General features: G+C 36.4%; 1 protein-coding gene across 25 annotated transcripts in view; it reads left to right on the top strand.

Annotated features, from left to right (window-relative positions):
• Window positions 1–26,531, top strand: part of CCDC171 (coiled-coil domain containing 171) — a 379,181-nt gene that overhangs the window by 149,817 nt on the left and 202,833 nt on the right. For 22 of the 25 annotated variants that reach the window (XR_014247354.1, XM_082401590.1, XM_082401606.1 and 19 more), the window contains 5 exons: window positions 846–952; window positions 2,712–2,801; window positions 3,650–3,850; window positions 6,418–6,585; window positions 8,139–8,327. Coding sequence is in view for 24 of the 25 variants with exons in the window: in XM_082401590.1 (XP_082257716.1) it covers window positions 846–952; window positions 2,712–2,801; window positions 3,650–3,850; window positions 6,418–6,585; window positions 8,139–8,327 (755 nt within the window). In the remaining variant the exon portion in view is untranslated. The other 3 variants (XM_082401602.1, XM_082401603.1, XM_082401607.1) reach the window with 3 other exon arrangements.

Genomic DNA, 26,531 nt, shown 5'->3' with positions numbered 1-26,531 from the left:
CCACACGCCACAACTAGAGAGAAGCCCACGCACCACAACGAAGAGCCCGCGTGCCTTAACAAATATCCTGCATGCTGCAACTAAGACCCGATGCAGCCAAAAATGAATAAAATAAATAAATAAATAATAAACAAATCTTTAAAAAAAATTAAACTACATTTGACCATGTGATCTTGATTAGCTCAACTAACTTATGGCCTACCTGAATTAAAATGGTTTGAGGGCATAATATGGAAATACTCATATTTTTACAATGAGTGTCAGTTTTAAGGGTTTTAATTGAAACATGATGTGGCCTATGTAGATAATAGTATTTTTATTATTTATTTCAAATTGTAACTTGAGAATTTTAAGGATTGAAGAACATTATTTCCAAGCATAACAGAAAATTATGTGCTCTTGGGTTAAGAAATTATTGTTTAAGAAAAATAGACCTGACTGATCAGAGACACAAGGACCAAAGTAAATGTATGTAACTCCCCCAAACAGTGTTTAGTATAGACTGTTTATTTAATTGGTGGATAACAGGTGTGTGCAAATACTTCAGTTACCTGGAAATAGGAAAAAAAAAAAGAGCTTTACTACTAACTACAAGGTGGGCATAGTAAGGTACAAAGTAGCCATAAATTTGGACTTGATATATTATGGACTTAATTTGATCACTTGTTTAGACAAGCTATTAATACTAGGGCTATACAGCAGTATACTTAGGAGAATAAGATTCTACTCGGTGTATCATGATGTCTTTTCAGCTATATCTAATTGTAATATCTCTGTTACTGTCTGCTTAGCTTTTGTCCCTTTGCGACTTTAATGGTATATTTTCATCCTGTATTTTTCTCTAGGCATCCACAAGGACAAAGATAAACCTCCCAGCTTCTCTGTTGTCCTTGAGAGTTTGAGGCGTACCTTGACAGATTACCAGAACAAGCTGGAAGATGCATCTAATGAGGTAACACTTGCACTGTTTGGCTCCACACACATAGCCTTCGGCCTGCAGCAGTACGTATTACTTGCTTGTTACAAAGGTCAAAAGTATTGGGAATGTTGATTTGACAGCTTCACAGATACAAAAAATAACAAGTTGTCTGTCACTGTTCTTTCTTTAAGTGTGGCCTAAAGTCGGGTCTCACTCTCTCTTCTGTCACACTACTATTGTCAAAGTTATAAAGACTGTCACTTCTTGGTCTTTATAATTTATCTATTTTAATTTAACAAAAGAGCTATGCAACTCATTTAGTTAACATATGTTATATTTAAATGTTAATGTGTTTTTATGAAATTTGGAATAGGTACTGGAAATTTAGGGTTTGTCAATATTTTGGCTTAGGAGTTCTACAAATTGTAGAAGTCAATAAAAAAGAGAGAAATTAGTATGCATTCTCTAAAGGGAGTAAAGCGTTAGAAGGTTTTAAAAACAAATATCTGTTTGATGTAGCTTGGAGGTTTTTAGTTTCCTGATTGAAAAAGCTCATGCTTTTATTTATCTTCTCTTTTGTATTGTTTAACTTGTGGGTTGATAATTTTCTTGGGTATTAAAATGTTTTATGAATTTGTGCTTTAAAAATTGAAGAGTTTATTTAGTTACATCTTGTTAAATTAGAGAATATGAAGTAACTACATTAAACACAATTAGTTAGCAAAGCAACAAACAGTTGTTCCAACCAAAGACAAGCCACATAGCATGGAATTTAGTGTTTATCCCTCTGTTTATCTGTTTCTTTTATGTAATACAAAGGCCTTGAAACCCTTATATTTCCCATAAGAAGAGGCATATTTTACTTTAGTTTGCTAAGGTGAATAAAGAAGGAAAAGTGAGTCTTCTTAATGCCCTCTGTAATTGTAATTGTTCAAAAGGCATAAAAGAAAGTGACCACTGAAATAATTAAATTTCTATAAAGAGCAAACATTGCTAACTCTTTCTCAGTGAGACAAGACAACCTGTATTGTTAGTAGTTTATGAAACTCTTCTGAGGCCTAGGTCTGGAAGCTGCGGGGTAACTAGGAACATATTACCCACAGCGAATTGTTATTTGGGAGGATGAATGTCACATGATCCTCAGCACAGTTGAAAAGTCGACTCAGCAGGCTTTGGCTTAGTAATGCGCTTTGTTGTGAACCAGTGCCAGAGACAGCAGTGGGGAGACCAAGGGGTGGCTGCAAAGAGAGCAAAAAGAGCAGTCTGACAGAAAGAAGAATGAACTGTCAAAGAAAATAAATCACAAGCGGAGCAGGACCAACTGATGACCTGCCACAAGCCTTCCCAGTAGGGCAGCATGTGACCGACCCTGAAATTGTCATATGGACTGAGAGACCAGTGAATATTCTCGTGATGTAGAAAGAACAGTCTTCTGGTCTGTCCTTTTTTCTTTCTGTATAGATACCACTGCTTCTGGCATTTTGGTCCAGTAGGATTTTAAGAATAAAGTTATATTTGTTTACAGTAAGAATGAAATCCTTTATCCAGATATCTAGTAAAAACACAATAACATTACCCACATTTTAAGCTTGAATGCTTTCTTTTCTTTTTAGCCATGTGAACTTGGGACAGAAATTACATAGTTAACCAGAAGAAATAATTTTTTAAGTCTCTGGATTACTATAAAAAATTTGTATTTAAGTAATTGCATAAAAAACATTTAAAGATTAGCTTTTGAGTTACCCACCGTTGAAAAATATTTTAAAAGTTTACTTACATTTTCTTTCATCAGCTAAGCAACATGAATCATGCTAAGGAAAAGGCATCTAATGAACTTGAGTCTACCAAACAGAAGGTAGAATCTCACACTAAAAATATAAAGGTATTGTGATTTAGAATAACTTTTTCCTTTTTTATTAAGAAACAAATATAATTATTTAGGGAATATTTTTAAGTAGAGATATCTGAAAATATATCTTCCTATTTTTTATGAAGTATGTTTAGATACAATTAAAAAATATTTTTTTTGTTGGTCAAAGTAAGAAGAATGTTTTTTCATTAAAAAAATAAAACTTGATTGGAAATTGTTTTGGTTAAAGGAAAAATTCACTTCTCAGATTTAATTATACTACCATAGATTCAAAAAATGATTTAAGATTTGATATCCAGCCTTAGATACACATTCAACATATTTTACATAGCACATCAGTATTTGGAGTCAGTTTTCATCATTTTGGGGTGGAGCCATTGTTTTTAGTACATCATGCCTAGTAGTGGACTGTGACCACACCTGGCTAAGGTCTAGGGCAACAGTTTATTTTATTTTCTGTGCTGGTCTTATGTACTACATCTTTGCAAAATTGTACTAATCCAACGTTCAGAGTTGGAATTTTTTGGTGTTGGTTCATGTCGTTTGTCATGGACATACTTGAATAGAATTTGTTAAGGGTAAGGAGTAAATAGTTCAGCAGAATTTTATGTCATGTATTTGAGATTTCTATTGGTATTTGGAATGTCATTGGGAAGTAAATGTTCTTATAGTAAATGTAAGAGATTTATTTTAAAAATGTTATTTACATGTTATTTAAAAGTTTTTGGGCTACCAAGTTATATTCTTATAATGAGTTGAAAGGAAAGCTCTTTCAAAGAGCTTTTTGGAGTAAGTAATTAACATTTTATATTTAAATGTTATCATCTTCATACAATCTCTTTATTTGGTGTCTCCAACAGGACCTTCAGGATAAATTGGCTGATGTCAATAAAGAGTTAAGTCATTTACGCACTAAATGTGCAGACAGAGAGGCTCTAATAAGCACTTTAAAAGTGGAACTACAAAATGTGCTGCACTGTTGGGAGAAAGAAAAGGCGCGAGCAGCCCAATCTGAAAGTGAGCTGCAGAAGCTTTCCCAGACTTTCCGTAAGGATACCGAGGTATTACCTGAGACAAGATGACTGTCAGGAAAGGCCTTGCACTTATCTCAGTTTTAGAAGTTTACATCTGTCAAGTGTCTGTTTTTATTCTTATTTGATTTAATTCAAAAAATTCTTCTGAGCTATTTTGAAATGTTCATGCCAGCTGCAAAATCAGGCATTCCATTACTCTTGTATGATCCTATTTTGCGAGAGAAATAAAGTAGTTTAACCCTTTTATCATTTGTACAAGTAATTTTCTCTATTAGAACATCCGATCTCAAGTAGCTGTGCTCTCAACAGTCCTGTTTACCAATGACAAAATTATTTTTTATTTCAGTAGTTGAGTAGCCTGCCATGGTGGAAAGAATCTTTTTTGTAATCAGAAAGAATTGACATGGATAGAGGTACTTTTATTTACAAACTGTGAATAGGGACAAGCCACATAGCTTGGTCTCTCCACATCTTTGTTTCCTTATTTGCAAAACAGGAATAATATCTACTTTAATAGACAGTCATCTTATTCTTTATAATTGTAGGATATTAAACAAAATTTAGAAAAATACAAGTCCCACAAAGTTAAAAGTTTGTTTGGATGCCCTTGAGAGTTACCTATCTGTGTTAATTTATTAATGGCTTCTTAAAATATTATGACAAACTTTTATATAACTGTATGAGCCTGTGTGAGTAGAATTGTTATCTTATATTTTCTTTTACCCTTGGGAGGTAGAGCCAGTCTAGCTAGTGTGGAGCTAGTTTATCTGAGTCATCCTGCATATTGAGTTCATTACTCCAACAAATACGAACATGAATGCCAAGAGAGTAAAAAGGAAACATTCTTTCCACTCTTCTTACAGTCTGGGATTTAAATTGTGTCCACATGAAGGGACTGGAATTGTTCTACACATCAGATAATGATTAAAGTAAAGGAAACTAGAAGCCTGACTGTACTGTAAAGTCAGCATGTCTACAGCATTGTGGTTGAGTTCAACATGTGTGAATTGATTTTGGATCTTGAGATTCTCTTTTCACGCCAAATGGATGATTATCATGCATGGTTCATCACAGCCCAAGCAAAAGGACATGATGGCAACACAGTGAATTACCCTTTAGGAAGAACCAGATCACTTGGCAAAATGTGGAGAGGAACGATTTTTAGTGCCTGAATATTCTGTTTGGTTAGTTATATTTAATAAGATTTTTAAACATCTCAACTTAGTCGAAAATGCAAAAGACATCTTTAATTGCTTAAAAAAGAAAAAGACATAGCATATTTATGAAGACTCTTCTGATAGCCTAACTCAAGTTTGTGGATGTAACTATATATTCAAATTTTTTGGTTTTTAAATTGTTACATTTGGAAAAAAACTAAGGTGACATACAGGGAGAATTAAAGATGCACAATTTTATATATACTGGAAAACTTTTCACCACAATTTCTAACTATAAAACCTTTACATATACTACATTCAGTTTTTCTTATCTGGAAGATTAGAATTCCTATTTTTTTCCTCTTAAATTTTCTTCTTTTAAAAGTTTTCCTGCTGATCTGTTAAAAAATCTTGAGGGAACTTAGTTTATCTACATAAAATACTCATTTTGCAGCTTCACAATTACCGTGTCTTGAGTTCCATTCTTTGACTTTATAGATGAAATGCCTTATAGAGAGAGCCATTTAGCATTTTAGTAAGTAAACTCTCCTTGTGTGTTCAAGATGGGATCAGCTTTTTACTGAATTTACAGTGTAGAGTTTCTAGGTCATTAAACAATGGATGGTTTAACTATGACAATGGCAATATAATTTTAAAAGATTTTTTTGGCATATTTTTAATTGGACAGTTTTGAAAGTATATCTTGGGCAGCTATGTCCATTTTTTGGACTGTTAACTTTGTAATATTTAAACACCTACAAATGCCCAGTGTGCCAAATACGGTATGAACTTCTAAGTGGGGAAGAAAAATGAGCCCTTCTTCCATCTCTTTCATATCACTGTCTGCTTTGCCTAAGGGGCTTGGGATAGATTTCCTATAAGTGGTAAGTAAACTGGAATCTCTGGAGGAGGAGGAAAGCTGAATACTTGTGTGCATGTAAAGTACAGATATTGGTATAACTTTTTCTTCAACAGAGTTGGGTAATGCTCTTCTCTTTATATTGGTTTTTTGACTTAAATAACATCTTTTGTGGTAAATGTAAATATGAAATTATAGAATTGCCATACTAAGTTCCAGTTAGAAGGGCTTAGAACCAACTAGTCCAGATACCTCATGTTACAGCTGGGGAAGGTGAGGTCTGAACAGACACTTACTCAGATCACGTCCTTAGCAGTAGCAGAGCTGGTGTCAGAACCCGGGTCTTCTGGCTTCTAGACTTGAGATTTTGGTTTTGAAAACTAAATGTAAGCAATTTCAAGTTTCTGCCTGATGCTTAATTTTGAATGTAAAAAAAGTCGCCAAAATGGCAATATTCTGATACTTGAGTATCTTCATTCCTTTCCAGGATTTTTGAAATAAATTCTTCACCATGTATATTATGTGTTTTACTTCTTACGGTGTTTATATACTGGAATTAATTTGTTTTTTTCTCGTAGGAGAAGCTAACCTTCCTTCATACCTTGTATCAGCACTTGATAGCAGGCTCTGTGCTCATAAAACAACCAGAAGGCATGCTGGATAAATTCTCTTGGTCTGAGCTTTGCGCAGTTTTGCAGGAGAATGTTGATACTCTGATCGTAGACCTCAACAGGGCTAATGAGAAGGTAACTGTCCTCAGGCACCAGATACCTCTATTAAATTCAGTGACATTTGTCCACATCACAGTATCATTAAGAGGGGCTGACATTCATCTTATTTCAAAAAGAATTCGGGTGTTAATAATTCAATACCATTAATTATGGCTTGTCTACAACTCAGTTTGATGCCATTGCTATGGGCATGTAAATGTGACTGAAGTCTGTATGAAGTCTCTGAGCTCCACTTTCTGTTCAGGACATGCTAATACTGCTAGCCAGTGTTAGCCACAGGGACCTAATTAAAAGAAAATAAATTAATCTTACTGATGAAGCAATTCAAAGAACTTAGTCATTTACATTAATAAACCAACTCTTTATGTTAGCATAAAATAGAAACAAGAGACAGTTATTCAAAACATGATCTTAAAATTCTTTGCTCAGGAAATAACGAGGTGTTACTTTAAAAGCACTTAAAATTTAAAAATTATGTTTATGACATTTCTTGTAATATAACAAACTGTATATCGCAAAACCCATTCAGTGCTTTAGAATGTAAGAAGGATATATTGTAGGAGAAAACAGTAGACTATTATGGTGCCTTTATCATTCACAAACCTAGGAATTCAGTCTTTCCAAAAAAAATTTTAAAAACCTTGTTTTGGTTATTGAAAATGAAAGTGGCTTAGCAGTCCAATGTATTCCTCCATTAAAGGTATTGATTCTTATCCTAGGTCTATTGAACTAGTCAGAACTATATTTATGTGATCTAGTTTCCAGATCTTAGTTGCAGTGACATTTGCTCTTAAGGGACACAGAGAGAAAAACTGTTCCCTAAGTTTTTTTTTCATTACTTCTGTTGAAGTAATGAAATAGCATCTCGGCCCAGTTTTAGAGTAAGAGCATTTTGCCTTGGTCCAATTGGCAAACAATCATAGGCACCGAGAAGTAGGATTGAGGAAATGAGGGAATAAATTGTGAGAAGTGGAGATGCTGGTCTTGATTGTGACTGTGTGTATAACGGATTTGAAAAGTACTGATAATGAAAATGAGTACATGTTTTAATCCTCTGAGATGGTATTGTGTTTTAATAGTTTTTCATAGTTTCAAACATCATTAATTGTCATACACATTAGATGATGAGGATTTTCTCTCCAGTGTTTTGAATGTGAAATAAAAAATGGTTGGAACATTCTGCTTTATTATATGTAAACTGTTTGTAGATTTGTAAATCTCATTTAAATACTTCCTTTCCCATTGAGATATCTGAACAGCTTGAGCTTTGGTTCTAGAGGTTAAAATATTCTTCTTAATTTTCTCAGTAAAACTGATTTTAGAATAAGTAACTTTATTAGAGAAAAATAATAGATGTCATCTATAAATGCAATTCACACATTTTCTGCTAAAATATAATTTTGTTCTACTAATTCCTGTTTCTTAATTTTTTTTTTCATTTTAACTTAAAACTTTTATATGATCTTAAGGAATAAAATGTAGTAGAAAATTCTGGAATAGCTTTTGGGGGAGATGATACAAAGGACTTGTTTGTGAGCCTATCTTATTTGTTGCATTTCCCCATTTAGATAAGTCATCTAGAGTATATCTGTAAAAACAAGTCTGATACGATGAGAGAGCTTCAGCAAACCCAGGAAGACACCTTTAACAAAGTGGCAGAGCAGATCAAAGCCCAGGAGAGCTGCTGGCACAAGCAAAAGAAGGAACTGGAGCTGCAGTACTCCGAACTCCTCCTGGAGGTACAGAAGAGGGCACAGGTATGCTACTTCCACAAAGAGCTTTAAAATGGAATGCTCAGTCTTTTACTTCCAAGTGTTTTCTTTCAGTACCCATGCCAAGTCAGCTACAACTTTGGAGAACCACACAGAACTTGCTTGTTAGGTACACATACATGTGATCATGCAAACACACACACACACACAAATGGGCCTGTGTGCATGTGTGCACTCTGGCGTATTACGGATTGTCTTTTATTTAAGTTTGGAAGTAGATGGGTTTCTGGTTAAAACATCCTAGAATACGTGGATCAATTAAATACTAAAATTGTATTTCCCTTATTTTAGAAATAAAGGTTAAGAAACTTTGGTAAAATATTGTCTGTTTTAGTGGAGATATCCTTTGATCCAGCTTATTCCATTCGTGGGGGTTTCTTTGTGAACCATCATTTTAATTCAGGTGGGGTTGAAATTTGTCATACCTCCTAACATTGTTGAAGGACTAGAGTTGTAGTTGTAGACCCTGTAGCAAACTATTGTCTGTGAGATATAATATGTCCTCTAGGTTGGATTCGATTGAGAACAGAAATAATGGATAGCTAACAGAACCATATTTTTTCCAGTACAAAATATTGTCAACATAATTTATATGGTTAACTGTCATCCCTGCCCAATGAGGAATAACAAAGATAGTGTGTACTTTTTTTTGTATTGAATTTAATAATAGGTCACTTGTTCTCAAGATAAGATACTTAGAAACCAGAAGGTTGTATATTTTTCCCATACTTGATTCAGTATTTATCGTCTTTATTTGATCCACTCATGCTTATCTTGGCAAGTCTAATTAAAAAAGAAAACCACGTTTTATTTTATTGTATTTTTATTTATTTATTTTTTTGTTCACTTAAAATATTTTATTCCTTTTCCTTTTTTTTTGAATTTTATTTATTTATTTTTTATACAGCAGGTTCTTATTGGTTATCTGTTTTATACATATTAGTATATATATGTCAATCCCAATCTCCCAATTCATCTGCCACCATCACCCCTCCCCCCCACCCGCTTTCCCCCCTTGGTGTCAATATGTTTGTTCTCTGCATCTGTCTCTCTATTTCTGCTTTGCAAACCAGTTCATCTTTGCCATTTTTCTAGATTCCACATATATGCGTTAATATACAATATTTGTTTTTCTCTTTCTGACTTACTTCACTCTGTATGACAGTCTCTAGGTCCATCAACGTCTCTGCAAATAACCCAGTTTTGTTCCTTATTCATGGTGGAGTAATATTCCATTGTATATATGTACCACATCTTCTTTATCCATTTGTCTGTTGATGTCATTTAGGTTGCTTCCATGACCTGGCTATTGTAAATAGTGCTGCAATGAACACTGGGGTGCATGTGTCTTTTTGAATTATGGTTTTCTCTGGGTATATGCCCAGTAGTGGGATTGCTGGGTCATATGGTAATTCTATTTTTAGTTTTTTAAGGAACCTCCATACTGTTCTCCATAGTGGCTGTATCAATTTACATTCCCACCAACAGTGCAAGAGGGTTCCCTTTTCTCCACACCCTCTCCAGCATTTATTGTTTGTAGATTTTTTGATGATGGCCATTCTAACTGGTGTGAGGTGATACCTAATTGTAGTTTTGATTTGCATTTCTCTAATAATTAGTGATGTTGAGCAGCTTTTCATGTGCTTCTTGGCCATCTGTATGTCTTCTTTGGAGAAATGTCCATTTAGGTCTCCTGCCCATTTTTTAATGGGGTTGTTTGTTTTTTTTAATATTGAGCTGCATGAGCTGTTTATATAGTTTGGAGATTAATCCTTTGTTGACTCGTTTGAAAATATTTTCTCCCATTCTGAGGGCTGTCTTTTCATCTTGTTTATAGTTTCCTTTGCTGTGCAAAGGCTCTTTAAGTTTCATTAGGTCCCATTTGTTTATTTTTGTTTTTACTTCTAGGAGGTGGATCAAAAAAGATCTTGCTGTGATTTATGTGACACAGTGTTCTTCCTATGTTTTCCTGTAAGAGTTTTATAGTGTCTGGGCTTATATTTAGGTCTCGAATCCATTTTGAGTTTATTTTTGTGTATGGTGTTAGGGAGTGTTCTAATTTCATTCTTTTACATGTAGCTGTCCAGTTTTCCCAGCACCACTTATTGAAGAGGCTGTCTTTTCTCCATGGTATACCCTTGCCTCCTTTGTCATAGATTAATTGACCATAGGTGCATGGGATTATCTCTGGGCTTTCTATCCTGTTCCATTGATCTATATTTCTGTTTTTGTGCCAGTACTATATTGTCTTGATGACTGTAGCTTTGTAGTATAGTCTGAAGTCAGGGATTCTGATTACTCCAGCTCCTTTTTTTTCCCTCAAGACTGCTTTGGCCATTCGGGGTCTTTTCTGTCTACATACAAATTTGAAGATTTTTTGTTCTAGTTCTGTAAAAAATGCCATTGGTAATTTGATAGGGATTGCATTGAATCTGTAGATTGCTTTGGGTAGTATAGTCATTTTCACAATATTGATTCTTCCAATCCAAGAACATGGTATATTTCTCCATCTGTTTGTGTCATCTTTGATTTCTTTCAACAGTGTCTTATAGTTTTCTGAGTACAGGTCTTTTACCTCCTTAGGTAGGTGTATTCCTAGGTACTTTATTCTTTTGTTGCAATGGTGAATGGGATTGTTTCTTTAATTTCTCTTTCTGATCTTCCGTTGTTAGTGTATAGGAATGCAAGAGATTTCTGTACATTAATTTTGTATCCTGGAACCTCACCAAATTCATTGATTAGTTCTAGTAGTTTTCTGGTGGCATCTTTAGGATTCTCTATGTATAGGATCATGTCATCTGCAAACAGTGACAGTTTTACTTCTTTTCTGATTTGGATTCCTTTTATTTCTTTTTGTTCTCTGATTGCTGTGTCTAAAACTTCCGAAACTATGTTGAATAATAGTGGTGAGAGTGAGCCATCTTGTCTTCTTCCTGATCTTAGAGGAAATGCTTTCAGGTTTTCACCATTGAGAATGATGTTTGCTGTGGGTTTGTCATATATGGGCTTTATTATGTTGAGGTGGGTTCCCTCTATGCCCACTTTCTGGAGAGTTTTTATTATAAATGGGTGTTGAATTTTTTCAAAAGCTTTTTCTGCATCTATTGAGATGATCATATGGTTTTTATTCTTCATTTTGTTAATATGGTGTATCACATTGATTGATTTGCGTATATTGAATAATCCTTGCATCGCAAGGCTAAATCCCACTTGATCATGATGTATGATCCTTTTAATGTGTTGTTGGGTTCTGTTTGCTAGTATTTTGTTGAGGATTTTTACATCTATATTCATCAGTGTTATGGGTCTGTAATTTTCTTTTTTTGTAGTATCTTTATCTAGTTTTGGTATCAGGGTTATGGTGGCCTCATAGAATGAGTTTGGGAGTATTCCTTCCTCTGCAATTTTTTTGGAAGAGTTTGAGAAGGATGGGTGTTAGCTCTTCTCTAAATGTTTGATCACCTGTGAAGCCACCTGGTCCTGGACTTTTGTTTGTTGGAAGATTTTTAATCACAGTTTCAATTTCAGTGCTTGTGATTGGTCTGTTCATATTTTCTGTTTCTTCCTGGTTCAGTCTTGGAAGGTTGTGCATTTCTAAGAATTTGTCCATTTCTTCCAGGTTGTCCATTTTATTGGCATAGAGTTGCTTGTAGTAGTCTCTTAGGATGCTTTGTATTTCTGCGCTGTCTGTTGTAACTTCTCCTTTTTCATTTCTAATTTGATTGATTTGAGTCCTCTCCCTCTTTTTCTTGATGAGTCTGGCCAGTGGTTTATCAATTTTGTTTATCTTCTCAAAGAACCAGCTTTTAGTTTTATTGATCTTTGCTATTGTTTTCTTTGTTTCTATTTCATTTATTTCTGCTCTGATCTTTATGATTTCTTTCCTTCTACTAACTTTGGGTTTTGTTTGTTCTTCTTTCTCTAGTTCCTTTAGGTGTAAGGTTAGATTGTTTATTTGAGATTTTTCTTGTTTCTTTAGGTAGGCTTGTATAGGTATAAACTTCCCTCTTACAACTGCTTTTGCTGCATCCCATAGGTTTTGGATCATCGTGTTTTCATTGTCATTTGTCTCTAGGTATTTTTTGATTTCCTCTTTGATTTCTTCAGTCACCTCTTGGTTATTTAGTAATGTATTGCTTAGCCTCCATATGTTTGTGCTGTTTTACAGTTTTTTCCCTGTAATTGATTTCTAATCTCATAGTGCTGTGGTCAGAAAAGATGCTTGATATGATTTCAATTTTCTTAAATTTACTGAGGCGTGATTTGTGACCCAAGATATGATCTATCCTGGAGAATATTCCATGCGCATTTGAGAAGAAAGTGTAATCTGCTGTTTTTGGATGGAATGTCCTATAAATATCAATTAAATCTATCTGGTCTATTGTGTCATTTAAAGCTTGTGTTTCATCATTAATTTTCTGTTTGGATGATCTGTCCATTGGTGTAAGTGAGGTGTTAAAGTCCCCCAGTATTATTGTGTTACTGTTGATTTCCTCTTTTAGAACTGTTAGCAGTTGCCTTAGGTATTGAGGTGCTCCCAAGTTGGGTGCATATATATTTATAATTGTTATATCTTCTTCTTGAATTGAGCCCCTGATCATCATGTAGTGTCCTTCTTTGTCTCTTGTAGCATAGTTCATATTAAAGTCTATTTTATCTGATATGAGTATTGCTACTGCAGCTTCCTTTTGATTTCCATTTGCATGGAATATGTTTTTCCATCCCCTCACTTTCAGTCTGTATGTGTCCCTAGGTCTGAAGTGGGTCTCTTGTAGACAGCATATATATGGGTCTTGTTTTTGTATCCATTCAGTGAGCCTGTCTTTTGGTTGGAGCATTTAATCCATTCATGTTTAAGGTAATTATTGGTATGTATGTTCCTATTACCGTTTTCTTAATTGTTTTGGGTTTGTTTATGTAGGTGCTTTTCTCCTCTTGTGTTTCCCACTTAGAGAAGTTCCTTTAGCATTTGCTTTAGAGCTGGTTTGGTGGTGCTGAATTCTCTTAGCTTTTGCTTGTGTGTAAAGCTTTTGATTTCTCCATTGAATCTGAAAGAGATCCTTGCCAGGTAGAGTAATCTTGGTTGTAGGTTCTTCCCTTTCATCACTTTAAATATATCATGCCACTCCCTTCTGGCTTGTAGAGTTTCTGCTGAGAAATCAGCTGTTAACTTTATGGGCATTCCCTGTATGTTATTTGTCATTTTTCCCTTGTTGCTTTTAATAATTTTTCTTTGTCTTTAATTTTTGTCAGTTTGATTGCTGTGTGTCTCAGCGTGTTTCTCCTTGGGTTTATCCTCCCTGGGACTCTCCGCACTTCCTAGACTTGATTGACTATTTCCTTTCCCATGTTAGGGAAGTTTTCAACTATAATCTCTTCAAATATTTTCTCAGACCCTTTCTTTTTCTCTTCTTCTTCTGGGACCCCTGTGATTTGAATATTGGTGCAGAGGTCTCTTAGGCTGTCTTCATTTCTTTTCATTCTTTTTTCTTTATTCTGCTTTGCGGCAGTGAATTCCACCATTCTGTCCTCTAGGTCACTTATCTGTTCTTCTGCCTCAGTTATTCTGCTATTGATTCCTTCTAGTGTATTTTTCATTTCAGTTATTGTATTGTTCACCTCTGTTTGTTTGTTCTTTAATTCTTCTAGGTGTTTGTTCTTTAATTCTTCTAGGTCTTTAACATTAAACATTTTTTGCATATTCTCAATCTTTGCCTCCGTTCTTTTTCCGAGGTCCTGGATCATCTTCACTATCATTATTCTGAATTCTTTTTCTGGAAGGTTGCCTATCTCCACTTCATTTAGTTGTTTTTCTGGGGTTTTATCTTGTTCCTTCATCTGGTACATAGTCCTCTGCCTTTTTATTTTGTATCTTTCTGTGAATGTGGTTTTCGTTCCACAGCCTGCAGGATTGTAGTTCTTCTTGCTTCTGCTGTCTGCCCTCTGGTGGATGAGGCTATCTAAGAGGCTTGTGCAAGCCTCTTGGGACTGGTGGTGGGTAGAGCTGGGTGTTGTTCTGGTGGGCAGAGCTCAGTAAAACTTTAATCCTCTTGTCTGCTGATGGGTGGGGCTGAGTTCCCTCCCTGTTGGTTGTTTGGCCTGAGGCACACACGGTCTTTGGTGGGGCTAATGGTGGACTCCAGGAGAGCTCATGCCAAGGAGTACTTCCCAGAACTTCTGCTGCCAGTGTCCTTGTCCCCGTGATGAGCCACAGCCACCCCCCACCTCTGCAGGAGACCCTCCAACACTAGCTGTTAAGTCTGGTTCAGTCTCCTATGGGGTCACTGCTCCTTCCACCTGGGTCCTGATGTGCACACTACTTTGTGTGTGCCTTCCAAGAGTGGAGTCTCTGTTTCCCCCAGTCCTGTCGAAGTCCTGCAATCAAATCCTGCTAGCCTTCAAAGTCTGATTCTCTAGGAATTCCGCTTCCCCTTGCTGGACCCCCTGGTTGGGAAGCCTGACGTGGGGCTCAGAACCTTCACTCTAGTGGGTAGACTTCTGTGGTATAAGTGTTCTCCAGTTTGTGAGTCACCCACCCAGCAGTTATGGGATTCGATTTTATTGTGATTGCGCCCCTCCTGCCATCTCATTGTGGCTTCTCCTTTGTCTTTGGATGTGGGGTATCTTTTTTGGTGAGTTCCAGTGTCTTCCTGTCAATCACTGTTCAGCAGTTAGTTGTGATTCCGGTGCTCTTGCAAGAGGGAGTGAGAGCACATCCTTCTACTCTGCCATCTTGAACCAATCCCCTTATTTCTCCAGAAACCACATTTTAAAAATTAGCCAACAAACATTTTCAGATTGCTTAAAATAAGACCATTCTGTTTTCCCAAGCATTTGGACCCTATATGAAATTAAGCCTTTCTTTATGAATTTGAATGAATTCCTACATTCTCTAAAAGTGGCCCTTTGTTCACTACATGCACGGTGCCATGTGATATGTTCTGCATTTTCTACCACTGTAGTAAAAGACCTGAATAATTTTTTTAGAGGTAACATTGACATGCAGTGAAATGAACAAATCTTAAGTGTACCAGTTGATGTTTTGATCAGTGTAAGCACCCATGTACCCATCACTGCATTGAAGACTTAAACATATTCATTACCTCAGAAAGTTCTCTTGTGACCTCTTCCAGTCAGTTTCCACTCCCCATAGACAACCATTGTTCTCATACCTATCATCATAGATTACTTTCATTTGTTCTAGAATTTCATCTCAGTGGAATCATTCAGTATGTAGTCTTTGGTGGTTGGCTTATTTCACCCAACATATTTTTTGATATTCATCCTTGTTGTTGTGTTTATCAGTAGTTCATTCTTTTTTATAGTTGCATAGTATTCCATTTTATAATTATACCACAATTTGATAAATTGTGAATTGATGGATACTTGTCTTTTTTCCAGTTTTTGGCTATTGTAAATAAAATTGCTACAAACATTGTATAAGTATTTTATTGACATATTTTTTCATTTTTTTAAAGTTAAGAGTATAGTTGCTAGGTCATAAGATAGGTGTATATTTATTAAAAACTATCAAACTTTTTTCCAAAATGGTTCTATCGTTTTATATTTCTACCATCAGTGTATGAGAGTTTTCATTGTTCTACATCCTCTGCAAAATTTGGCATTGTCAGTCTTTTAAATTTTAGCCATTCTAGTTGTTTTAAAATGGGATTTCAGTGTGGTTTTAATTCACATTTTCTTGGTGATTAATGATGTTGAGCACTTTTCATGTTCTTATTGCCATTTATATATCTTCTTTTGTGAAGTGTCTCTTCAGGTGTTTGTACATGAAAAAAATTGGGTTGTTTGTGTTTTTATTGATTTGTAAAAGTTCTTTATAACTTCTGGATATAGTCAATTCTTTGTCATATATAAGTACCACAGATATTTTCTTTCAGTATCTCACTTGCCTTTTCATTTTTTAATGTTTCTTTTGATGATCACAAGTTTTAAAATTTTGGCCAAGTTCAACTTATACATCTTTTACTCTTTTGTGTATTTTATTTTTATGTGGTAAGCAATTTTTCTATACCCCAAGATTGTGAAGATAATGTATCATTTCTTCTAGAGGTTTTGTAGTTTTAACTTTTATGTCTAGGTCTGTGAGCCATCTCAGATTAATTTTTGTGTGTGATGTTAGATGGAGGCTGAGGTTCATTTTCTCCCTGCATTTGTTGTTCCCACACCATTTATTCAAGGCTTTACTTTCCTCATTTAGTAGCCCTGGTCCCTTTGTGAAAAAACAACTGACTATATATGGGAACTGCAGGTTTGTTGCATCCCTACAGTTTTGCCTTTTCCAGAATGTCATATAAATGGAATCATACAGTATGTAGCATTTTAGGTCTTACTTCACTCAACAAAATACGTTTGGGAATTATTCACATCATTGCTTGTATCAGTCGCTCACTCATTTTTACTGCTGAGTGATATTCCATTGTATGGATATAGCACTGTTTGTTTATCCACATACTTGCAGATGGGCCTTTGGGTTGTTTTTATTTTTTTACAATTATGATTAAAGATGCTTTAAACATTCATGGATAGGTTTTTGTGTGATCATAAGTTTTTATTTTTCTTGGGTGAATACTTAGGAGTCTGATTTCTGGGTTATATGGTAAGTATATATTTAACTTTATAAGAAACTATCAAATTGTTTTCCCAAGTGACTGTACCATTTTGCCTTCTCACTAACAATGTAAGAGAGTTCTCATTGCTCTGCATCTGTGCCAGCATGTGGTTTCATCATTTTTTCTTTTTCTTTTTAGCCATTCTGATAGGGGTGTAGTGGTATGTCATTATGGTTTTAATTTACATTTTCCCTGATGAATAATAATGTTGAGCATTTTTTCATATGCTTTTTTGCCATCTGTATATCTTCTTTGGTGAGTTATATGTTCATATCTTTTGCCCGCTTTGTAATTAGGTTGCTTGTTTTCTTATTGCTGAATTTCCAGTGTTTATATATTCTGATACAAGTCATTTGTCAGATATGTGATTTGCAAGTATTCTTTCCCATTCTCCTAGAAGTACTTTTGCGGAGCAAATATTTTAAATTTTTATGAAGTTCAGTTTATCAGTTTTTTCTTTTGTGGATTGTGCTTTTATTATTGTATCTAAGAACTCTTTCCCTAGTGCAGGGTCACCAGGATTTCTTCCTATGTTTTCTTCTAGATGTTGTATAATTTTAGGTTTTACGTATAGATCTATGATCCATTTTGAGTTAATTTTTATAAAGGTGTGAGGTGTGGGTTGGTGTCCTTTGTTTTGCACGTGGATGTCCATGTTCCAGTACTATTTGTTTAAAGACTATCCTTTATCTATTGAATTGCCTTTGCACGTTTCTCAGGAATCAATTCATTGTATTTGTGTGTGTTTTTAGATTTTCTCATCTATTTCATTTATTTATGTGTCTGTTCTTTTTTCAGTACCACCCCGATTTGATTTCTATAGCTTTTTGGTACATCTTGAAATCAGGTAGTGTGAGTCTTCCAACTTTCTTCAATTCCTATCTGTTTTTTTAATTGTATAAATTTGACAGTAATGTGTAAATTTAACATATACATTGTATCACTTTGATACATTAACATAATGTAATATGGTTGCCATTGTAATGATATTTATTACATCACATACTTATAGTACAAAATTATTGTCTATGAGATCTCTATGGTTATTTTAGTAGTTGTTACAACTTTGTACACTTAACCTGTTTGGTTTTTTAGATTTCGCACATCAGTGATATCATATGGTACTTGTCTTTCTCTGTCTGGCTTATCTTGCTTAACACAGTGTGTTCAAGGTTCATTCATGTTGTCACAAATGGCAGGATGTACTCCATTTTCATGGGTGAAAAATATTACATTGTGATGTACGTGTTTTTAACCCATTTATTTGTTGATGGGCATTTGGATTGTTTCCATATTTTGGCTATTGTGAGTAGCACTGTAATAAACATAGGAGTGTATATATCTCATTGAATTACTGTTTTTATTTCCTTTGGGTATATTTTGAGAAGTGGAACTCTTGGATCGTATGGTAGTTCTATTTTTAAATTTGGAGGAACTTTCATATTGTTTTCCCGAGTGGTTGGACTAATTTACATTCTCCCCAATAGTGTATAAGGGTTTCTTTTTCACCACAGCCTCACCAGCACCTGTTGTCTCTTGTCTTCTTGATGATAGCCATCATAACAGGTGTGAGGTGATATCCCATTGTGGTTTTGCATTTCCCTGATGATTAGTGATGTGGGGGGCATCTTCTCATGTGGCTGTTGACCATTTTGATGTCCTCTTTGGAAAAATGTCTATTTAGTCCTTCTGCCCATTTTTATTTTATTGTATTTTATTTTTATTTTAACATCTTTATTGGAGTACAGTTGCTTCACAATATTGTGTTAGTTTCTGCTGTATAACAAAGTGAGTCAGCTATATGTATACATATATCCCCATATCCCCTCCCTCTTGCGTCTCCCTCACACACTGCCTATCTCACCCCTCTAGGTGGTCATAAAGCACCAAGCTGATCTCCCTGTGCTATGCGGCTGCTTCCCACTAGCTATCTATTTTACATTTGGCAGTGTATATATGTCAGTTCAACTCTCTCACTTCATCCCAGCTTACCCTTCCCCCTCCCCGTGTCTTCAAGTCCATTCTCTACGTCTACATCTTTATTCCTGTCCTGCCTCTAGGTTCATCAGAACCATTTTTTCTTTTTAAGATTGCATATATATGTGTTAGCATACGGTATTTTTTTCTTTCTGACTTACTTTAGTCTGTATGATAGACTCTAGGTCTGTCCACCTCACTACAAATAACTTGATTTTGTTTCTTTCTATGGCTGAGTAATATTCCATTGTATATATGTGCCACATCTTCTTTATCCATTCATCTGTCGATGGACACTTAGGTGCTTCCGTGTCCTGGCTGCTGTAAATAGTGCTGCAATGAACATTGTGGTACATGTCTCTTTTTGAATTATGGTTTTCTCAGGGTATATGCCCAATAGTAGGATAGTTGGGTCATATGGTAGTTCTATTTTTAGTTCCATACTTTTCTCCATAGTGGCTGTATCAGTTTACATTCCCACCAACAGTGCAAGAGGGTTCCCGTTTCTCCATACCCTCCCAGCATTTATAATTTGTAGATTTTTTGATGATGGCCATTCTGACCGGTGTGAGGTGATACCTCATTGTGGTTTTGATTTGCCTTCTCTAATGATTAGGGATGTTGAGCATCCTTTCATGTGTTTGTTGGAAATCTGTATATCTTCTTTGGAGAAATGTCTATTTAGGTCTTCCGCCCATTTTTGGATTGGGTTGTTTGTTTTTTTGATGTTGAGCTGCATGAGATGCTTGTATATTTTGGAGATTAATCCTTTGTCCATTGATTCTTTTGCAAATATTTTCTCCCATTCTGAGGGTTGTCTTTTCGACTTGTTTATGGTTTCCTTTGCTGTGCAAAAGATTTAAAGTTTCATTATGTCCCATTTGTTTATTTTTGTTTTTATTTCCATTTCTCTAGGAGGTGGGTCAAAAAGGATCTTGCTGTGATTTATGTCACAGAGTGTTCTGCCTATGTTTTCCTCTAAGAGTTTGAAAGTGTCTGGCCTTACATATATGTCTTTAATCCATTTTGAGTTTATTTTTGTGCATGGTGGTTAGGAAGTGTTCTAATTTCATTCTTTTACATGTAGCTGTCCAGTTTTCCCAGCACCACTTACTGACCACAATGGCTGTCTTTTCTCCATTGTATATACTTGCCTCCTTTGTCAAAGATAAAGTGACCATATGTGCGTGGGTTTATCTCTGGGCTTCCTATCCTGTTCCATTGATCTATATTTCTGTTTTTATGCAAGTACCATACTGTCTTGATTACTGTAGCTTTGTAGTATACTCTGAAGTAAGGGAACCTGATTCCTCCAGTTACGTTTTTCTTTCTCAGGATTGCTTTGGCTATTCGGGGTCTTTTGTGTTTCCATACAAATTGTGAAATTTTTTGTTCTAGTTCTGTAAAAAATGCCATTGGTAGTTTGATAGGGATCGCATTGAATCTGTAGATTGCTTTGGGTAGTATAGTCGTTTTCACAATGTTGATTCTTCCAATCCAAGAACATGGTATATCTCTCTATCTGTTTGTATCATGTTTAATTTCTTTCATCAGTGTCTTATAGTTTTCTGCATACAGGTCTTTTGTCTCCTTAGGTAGGTTTATTCCTAGGTATTTTATTTTTTTTGTTGCAATGGTAAATGGGAGTGTTTCCTTAATTTCTCTTTCAGATTTTTGTGTAACCTCCATGCGTTTGTATTTTTTACAGTTTTTTTCCCCTGTAATCGGTATCTAGTCTCATAGCGTTGTGGTCAGAAAAGATACTTGATATGATTTCAATTTTCTTAAATTTACCAAGGCTTGATTTGTGACCCAAGATATGATCTATCCTGGAGGATGTTCCATGAGCACTTGAGAAGAAAGTGTATTCTGTTGATTTTGGATGGAATGTCCTATAAATATCAATTAAGTCCTTCTTGTCTAATGTGTCATTTAAAGCTTGTGTTTTCTTATTTATTTTCATTTTGGATGATCTGTCCGTTGGTGAAAGTGGGGTATTAAAGTCCCCTACTATTAATGTTTTACTGTTGATTTCCCCTTTTGTGGCTGTTAGCATTTGCCTTATGTATTGAGGTGTTCCTATTTTGGGTGCATACATATTTACAATTGTTATATCTTCTTCTTGGATTGATCCCTTGATCATTATGTAGTGTCCTTCTTTGTCTCTTGTAGTAGTCTTTATTTTAAAGTCTATTTTGTCTGATATGAGAATTGCCACTCCAGCTTTCTTTTGATTTCCATTTGCATGGAATATCTTTTTCCTTCCGCTCACTTTCAGTCTGTATGTGTTCCTAGGTCTGAAGTGGGTCTCTTGTAGACAGCATGTGTACGGGTCTTGTTTTTGTATCCATTCAGCCAGTCTATGTCTTTTGGTTGGAGCATTTAATCCATTTACATTTAAGGTAATTATTGATATGTATGTTCCTATTACCATTTTCTTCATTGTATTGGGTTTGTTTATAGGTCTTTTCCTTCTCTTGTGTTTCCTGCCTAGAGAAGTTCCCTTAACATTTGTTGTATACCTGGCTTGGTGGTGCTGAATTCTCTTAACTTTTGCTTGTCTATAAAGGTTTTAATTTCTCCATCGACTCTGAATTGAGATCCTTGCTGGGTAGAGTAATCTTGGTTGTAGGTTTTTCCCTTTCATCACTTTAAACATTTCCTGCCACTCCCTTCTGGCTTGCAGAGTTTCCGCTGAAAGATCAGCTGTTAACCTTATGGGGATTCCCTTGTATGTTATTTGTTGCTTTTCCCTTGTTGCTTAATTTTTTTTCTTTGTATTTAATTTTTGATAGTTTAATTAATATGTGTCTTGGTGTGTCTCTCCTTGGATTTACCCTGTATGGGCCTCTCCGCACTTCCTGGGCTTGATTGACTATTTCCTTTCCCATGTTAGGGAAGTTTTCAACTATAATCTCTTTAAATATTTTTTCAGACCCTTTCTTTTTCTCTTATTCTTCTGGGACCCCTATGATTCGAATGTTGGTGCGTTTAATGTTGTCCCAGAGGTCTCTGAGGCTGTCCTCAATTCTTTTCATTCTTTTTTCTTTTTTTGGCTCTGCTGTAGTTATTTCCACTATTTTATCTTCCAGATCACTTATCCGTACTTCTTCCTCAGTTATACTGCTCTTGATTCCTTCTAGAGAATTTTAAATTTCATTTCTTGTGTTGTTCATCATTGTTTGTTTGCTCTTTAGTTCTTCTAGGTCCTTGTTAAACGTTTCTTGTATTTTCTCAATTCTATATCCAAGATTTTAGATCATCTTTACTATCGTTACTCTGAATTCTTTTTCAGGTAGACTGCCTATTTCCTCTTCTTTTGTTTGGTCTGGTGGGTTTTTACTTTGCTCCTTCATCTGCTGCATATTTCTGTGTCTTCTTCATTTTGTTTAACTTACTGTGTTTGGGGTCTCCTTTTTGCAGGCTGCCGGCTCGTAATTCCCATTGTTTTTGGTGTCTGCCCCCAGTGAGTGAGGTTGTTTCAGTGGCTTGTGTAGGCTTCCTGGTGGAGGGGACTGGTGCCTGTGTTTTGTTGGGTGGGGCTGGATCTTGTCTTTCTGGTCGGCAGGACCGTGTCTGGTGTTGTGTTTTGGGGTGTCTGTGAACTTAGTATGATTTTAGGCAGCCTCTCTGCTAATGGGTGGGGTTGTGTTCCTGTCTTGCTAGTTGTTTGGCATGGGATGTCCAGCACTGAGCTTTCTGGCCATTGGGTAGATCCGGGTCTTAACGTTGAGATGGAGATGTCTGGGAGAATTCTTGCCAATTGATATTACGTGGGGCCAGGAGTTCTCTGGTGGTCCAACGTCCTGCTCTCGGCTCTTCCACCTCGGAGGCCCAGGCCTGACACCAGGCCAGAGCACCAACACCCTGTCAGCCACATGGCTCAGAAGACAAGGTAGAAGAAAAGAAAGAAAAAAAACTATTAATATAAAAGAAAAATAAAAAAAAAAGAAGAGAGCAACTGAACCATTAAACAAATCCACCAGTGATAACAAGCGCTAAAAACTAAATTATGATAAACATAAAAGTCAGAAACAAATCAGTTTCAGACAGCAAACCCCACATCTACAGTTGCACCCAAAATCCTCCACCTCAATTTTGGGATGACTTGTTTTTTCTTCAGGTATTCCACAGATGCAAGGTACATCAAGTTGATTGTGGGGATTTAATCCGCTGCTCCTGAGGCTGTGCAGAGAAATTTCCCTTTCTCTACTTTGTTTGCACAGCTCCTGGGGTTCAGCTTTGGTTTTGGCCCCACCTGTGCATGTAGGTCACCCTCAGGTGTCTGTTCCTTGCTGAGACAGGAGGAGGTTAAAGCAGTGGCTGATTAAGGTGCTCTTGCTCACTCAGGCTGGGGAGAGGGAGGGGTATGGTAGTCATAATTGGAATGCAGGGCGGTGGCAGATGCCAGCGTGATGTTGCAACAGACTGAGGTGCGCCTTGTGTTCTCCTAGGGAAGTTGTCCCTGGATCATGGGACCCTGGCAGTGACAGGCTGCACAGGCTCCCGGGGTAGAGGGGTGGTGTGGATAGTGACCTGTGCTTGCACACAGGATTCTTGGTAGCAGCAGCATTACCGGTTTCATACACGTCTCTGGGGTCTTAGCTGGTAGTCATGGTTCACACCTATCTCTGGAGCTTGCTTAGGCAGTGCTCTGCCTTCTGTGGGCACACGGGGAAGGAATCCCGTCTCCTCAGGCACCCCGAAACAATGGTCTCTTGCCTCTTTGGCAGGTCAAGACTTTTTCCTAGACTCCCTCCCGGCTAGCTGTGGCTCCTAGCCCCCTCAGGCTGTCTTCACGCAGCCACCCCCAGTCTTCTCCCTTGGATCTGACCTCTGAAGCCTGAGCCTCAGCTCCCAGCCCCTACCCGCCCCGGCAGGTGTGTAGACAAGCCTCTCAGGCTGGTGGGTGCTGGTTGGCACCGATCCTCTGTGCGGGATTCTCTCCGCTTTGCCCTCTGCACCTCTGTTGCTGTGCTTTCCTCTGTGGCTCTGAAGCTTCCCCCCTGCCCAACCCCCGTCTCTGCCAGTGAAGTGGTTCCTAGTGTGTGGAAACTTTTCCTCCTTCACAGCTCCCTCCCAGAGGTGCAGGTCCCATCCCTATTCACCATACACCATGATCAAGTGGGATTTATCCCAGGGATGCAAGTATTCTTCAATATACTCAAATCAATCAAAGTGATACACCATATTAACAAATTGAAGAATAAAAACCATATGATCATCTCAATAGAGGCAGCTAAAAAGCTTTTGAAAAAATTCAACACCCATTTATGATAAAAACTCTCCAGAATGTGCATAGAGGGAACCCACCTCAACATAATAAAGGCCATATATGACAAACCCACAGCAAACATCATTCTCAGTGGTGAAAAACTGAAAGCATTTCCTCTAAGATCAGGAACAAGACAAGGATGTCCACTCTCTCCACTATTATTCAACATAGTTTTGGAAGTCCTAGCCATGGCAATCAGAGAAGAAAAAGAAATAAAAGGAATCCAAATTGGAAAAGAAGAAGTAAAACTGTCACTGTTTGCAGATGACATGATACTATACATAGAGAATCCTAAAGATGCCACCAGAAAACTATTAGAGCTAATCAGTGAATTTGGTAAAGTTGCAGGATACAAAATTAATGCACAGAAATCTCTTGCATTCTTATACACTAATGATGAAAAATCTGAAAGAGGAATTAAGGAAACACTCTCATTTACCACTGCAACAAAAAGAATAAAATATCTAGGAATAAACCTACATCGGGAGACAGAAGACCTGTACTCAGCAAACTATAAGACACTGCTGAAAGAAATTAAAGATGATACAAACAGATGGAGAGATATACCATGCTCTTGGATTGGAAGAATCAATATTGTGAAAATGACTATACTACCCAAAGCAATCTACAGATTCAATGCAATCCCTTTCAAATTACCAATGACATTTTTTACAGAACTAGAACAAAATATCTTCAAATTTGTATGGAACCAGAAAAGACCCCTAGTAGCCAAAGCAGTCTTGAGGGAAAAAAACCGAGCTGGAGTAATCAGAATCCCTGACTTCAGACTATACTGCAAAGCTACAGTCATCAAGACAATATGGTACTGGTATATAAAAAGAGAAATATAGATCAATGGAGCAGGATAGAAAGCCCAGAGATAAATTCATGCACCTATGGTCAACTAATCTATGACAACGGAGGCAAGGATATACAATGGAGAAAAGACAGCCTCTTCAATAAGTGGTGCTGGGAAAACTGGACAGCTACATGTAAAAGAATGAACTTAGAACACTCCCTAACACCATACACAAAAGTAAACTCAAAATGGATTAGAGACCTAAAGGTAAGACCGGACACTATCAAACTCTTAGAGGAAAACATAGGAAAAACACTCTGACATAAATCACAGCAAGATCTTTTTTGATCCACCTCCTAGAGAAATGGAAATACAAACAAAAATAAACAAATGGGACCTATTGCAACTTAAAAGCTTTTGCAAAGCAAAGGAAACTACAAACAAGACGAAAAGACAGCCCTCAGAATGGGAGAAAATATTTGCAAAAGAATCAATGGACAAAGGATTAATCTCCAAGATATATAAACAGCTCATGCAGCTCAATATTAAAAAAACAAACAACCCAATCCGTAAATGGGCAGAAGACCTCAATAGACATTTCTCCAAAGAAGACATACAGATGGCCAAGAAACACATGAAAAGCTGCTCAACATCACTAATTATTAGAGAAATGCAAATCAAAACTACAATGAGGCATCACCTCACACCAGTTAGAATGGCCATCATCAAAAAATCTACAAACAATAAATGCTGGAGAGGGTGTGGAGAAAAGGGAACCCTCTTGCACTGTTGGTGGGAATGTAAATTGATACAGCCACTATGGAGAACAGTATGGAGGTTCCTTAAAAAACTAAAAATAGAATTACCATATGACCCAGCAATCCCACTACTGGGCATATACCCAGAGAAAACCATAATTCAAAAGACACATGCAATCCTATGTTCATTGCAGCACTATTTGCAATTGCCAGGTCATGGAAGCAACCTAAATGCCCATCGACAGACGAATGGATAAAGATGTGGTACATATATACAATGGAATATTACTCTGCCATAAAAAGGAATGAATTTGGGTCATTTGTAGAGACGTGGATGGATCTAGAGACTGTCATACAGAGTGAAGTAAGTCATAAAGAGGAAAACAAATATTGTAAATAAATGCATATGTGTGGAACCTAGAAAAATGGTACAGATGAACCGGTTTGCAGGTCAGAAATTGAGACACAGACGTAGAGAACAAATGTATGGGCACCAAGGGGGGAAAGTGGCAGGGTGTGGTGGTGGTGGTGGTGGTGTGATGAATTGGGAGTTTGGGATTGACATATATACACTAATATGTATAAAATGGATAACTAGTAAGAACCTGCTGTATAAAAAAATAAGTAAAATAAAATTCAAAAAAAAAGTTGTGTTAGTTCTTTATATATTTTGAATATTAACCCCTTATCTGGTATATGGTTTGTAAAAATTTCCTCCAAGTCTGTAGGCAGCCATTGCATTTTGTTAAT

This window comes from Balaenoptera borealis (genome assembly GCF_965194805.1).
Source record: "Balaenoptera borealis genome assembly, chromosome: 8".
NCBI classification, from domain to species: Eukaryota; Metazoa; Chordata; class Mammalia; order Artiodactyla; family Balaenopteridae; genus Balaenoptera; species Balaenoptera borealis.
Note: the sequence above shows the minus strand (reverse complement) of the source record. Positions and strands in the feature narration are given on the sequence as shown.